Genomic DNA, 2,746 nt, shown 5'->3' with positions numbered 1-2,746 from the left:
CATTTTTATAGACTTTAGGACTAAAATGGCCCCATCGAGATAGTTAGGTGTCTATTTTGATGCTTTAATCTTTAAAGTTTTTATCTTGTTTACAATCTTATTTTTGTTCTGCTATATGTTTCTTCTCAGTTAACACTAATAAGATTTTATTATCATCTTTTTTGCACTCAATTGGTTCTTCTTACTGCAAACCCCATACACCACCTGTACACATGATATTCATGCTCAGAGAGTCCTAATTGTCAACAATTTACTCTTTTTTTGAAATTCTCTTATTTGCTCCCCCTCTCTGTTTCTATCAGAAGAAAGTTGTTATGCTGCTCCTTCATGGGAGAGGACATTTTGCTCTTATGTGTGCCGAGTTCCTTGGAGAAAAATATGCGACGCCGATAGAGTATTGTGCATCCACAAGAACATCGCCAACTGGGACGATTCTGCAGGACGAGAAGCATTCCAAAATGCGAAAGCACGCTATTGGGCAAAAATTAATGGTCTCCCTTGTAATATTCCGCTGCCTGATCCATACATGTACGTTGAAAAGGTTGATTTTGATACTTTTGTCGATCCCAAGCTCACTGCAGATTTAGAAAGAAGTTTCTTCAATCCCGATGTGAATAATGAATCCGCCGCAAGTCATTTGGATTCTTCTGAACATAAACCCGTGCCTCCAAGAAGTTGTGGTGAGGCGGAGCAATCTTCCTCAAATTGGGACAAGTATATTGAAAAGCCAACTTTAGCTTCAGTATGGGATGAAATGGCTGCCAAAAATAGTTGGGGGGATGGAATTGCACAAAATGATCCATGGCAAAGCAGAAGAATTTATTCAATGGATGCTGATGGAAGGGAAGCTTCGTGTGGAGTTAGCTGGAAAGATCAGGATGAAGCATGGAGGCATCACCAGAGCTGGAAAAATGGTGAGGATAGAAGAAATAGTGATTGGAAGAACATGAATTCAAGCTGTACAGTACATGATGATAGAATGAACAGTAGTTGGAAGTTTTCTGGTAGCAGCGGCAGGAATAACTATTTGTTTGAGAAGAAGGTGCAGCCCCAGAGGACATGGCAGCGCGGTCAGTTTTTAGGATCAAGGAGTGATCAAAGAACAGGATATTCTGGTGCTCAATTTCAATGGGAGAATGCAGTTTCATAGTGTTGTTCTTGAAGATGGAGTTTTGATTTATACCTTGATGATTCATATAGGGGAAGCAAAGCTTCTGATATATTTTTCCATCAGAAGGGGGCCTCAAATTTGCTGGATTTGTTTTGAGATGAGCGCAATGTGAATTATTCATGTATGGTGCTGATCTCATGATGAATTCAATGATTTTTAGGCTTATTCTAATCAAAATTGTATCTGAATATTCTGATATAGTTTTTTTTTTTGGGGAAATTTACATACTTAGCACACAATTTTCTTACATTTACATATCTCACACCTAAGTTTTCATATTTAAATAAATAGAAAATTGATTTTTTTTCTTTATTAACTCTATGCATGTATTTTACTTTAAAAAGTGATAATAGTGCCATGTTTGACATGATATTAAAAATTCAAGTGCTTTGTGTGTAAATAGGAAAGTTTAGGTGTGAGATATGTAAATATATAAGAATTGTGAGCTTTGTATGTAAATTTCCTTTTTTTTTTTAAATTCAATAGAAGAGTGTATCTGGATATTGGTTTTACAGTAGTGTTCTATTGTTAAGCTATTTCATGTTTAAATGAAAAAAGTGTTGAATTAGGTGCATGCTTATTAATGTTGTTTTTATGTGAAATTTTAATTTTCTTCTTATTATTATTATTTTTAGCAAGGAGAAATTATTATTTTTAACAAGGAGAAATACATGAAATTTGATTAAATTTTATTAATTTATAATTTTTTGAAAACAAAATGTGAATATGATGATTGCAGATGAGAAGCAAGATTATTATATTCACTCTAATGTGAGAGGGCTTATTCGGTACGGAATTCGTACCTATGGCCTCCAATCATTTTACGCTACGTAATGAACATCATTAAAAAAAAAAAATTAAAATTTTAAAATGGGCCTCACTTTCATACAGCTTTTAAGGGAGGGGTTGCTTATATGTAATAATTTTTCCTAATGTGGGTGGCAGCCATAAAATTTACCATTCTTTTTCATTGGTGTTATAAGAAGCTTAGCCTTATAGTTGTAAGCTTGACTCAATCTTTTTTTGAATCAACTCAGGACCAAATTATTTTTAGTTGAGCCAGCTCGGCTTGATTCTTTTTTTATTTTATGTTGAATTTGAGTCAAGCTGTAATCCAAAGTTTCTAATCAAGTCGAGTGAAACTTGCCCAAGTGGATTTATTATCAGTCTATATGACAACCCAACCCGAAACTTGGAATTAACTAAGACGGATACAGACTGTTAGTTGGTGAAAAATAAAATTTTATATAGTCATTTTTTATAACTAACATTTAACATATGAGATAGTCACTGAAAAAGTAAATTAAAATAGTTTAATTAAATTTATCTAATTACTAATTGTTCGTGTTTTCTATAAATATTTTATTTTCTATCGCTAATCTTTTAACACTTAATTAAAACTGAAATATTAGTTTAAAACAACAATGAGCTTACTATAGCTAGTGAATGTTCATACTCCAAAACTGTTGCAACAAAATAAAAAAAAAAGAATAACACACATACCGGTTAAATTTTATGCAAATCAATCTAAGAGCATTTGAATGTTTCTACTATCAAATATGTTCAATGTAATTT

General features: G+C 32.8%; 1 protein-coding gene across 1 annotated transcript; it reads left to right on the top strand.

Moving 5' to 3' along the window:
- Positions 1-286: 286 nt before the first annotated feature.
- On the top strand, positions 287-1,394 carry LOC110037318 (the record flags this gene model as incomplete). Its single annotated transcript, XM_020741932.1, has 1 exon — positions 287-1,394. A coding segment is annotated over one exon (864 nt), but the record flags the coding sequence as incomplete, so codon positions are not given.
- Positions 1,395-2,746: the final 1,352 nt, after the last annotated feature.

Source organism: Phalaenopsis equestris, unplaced genomic scaffold, assembly GCF_001263595.1.
Source record: "Phalaenopsis equestris unplaced genomic scaffold, ASM126359v1 Scaffold218717, whole genome shotgun sequence".
Lineage (NCBI taxonomy): Eukaryota > Viridiplantae > Streptophyta > Magnoliopsida > Asparagales > Orchidaceae > Phalaenopsis > Phalaenopsis equestris.
This window is presented reverse-complemented; position numbering and strand designations above follow the sequence as displayed.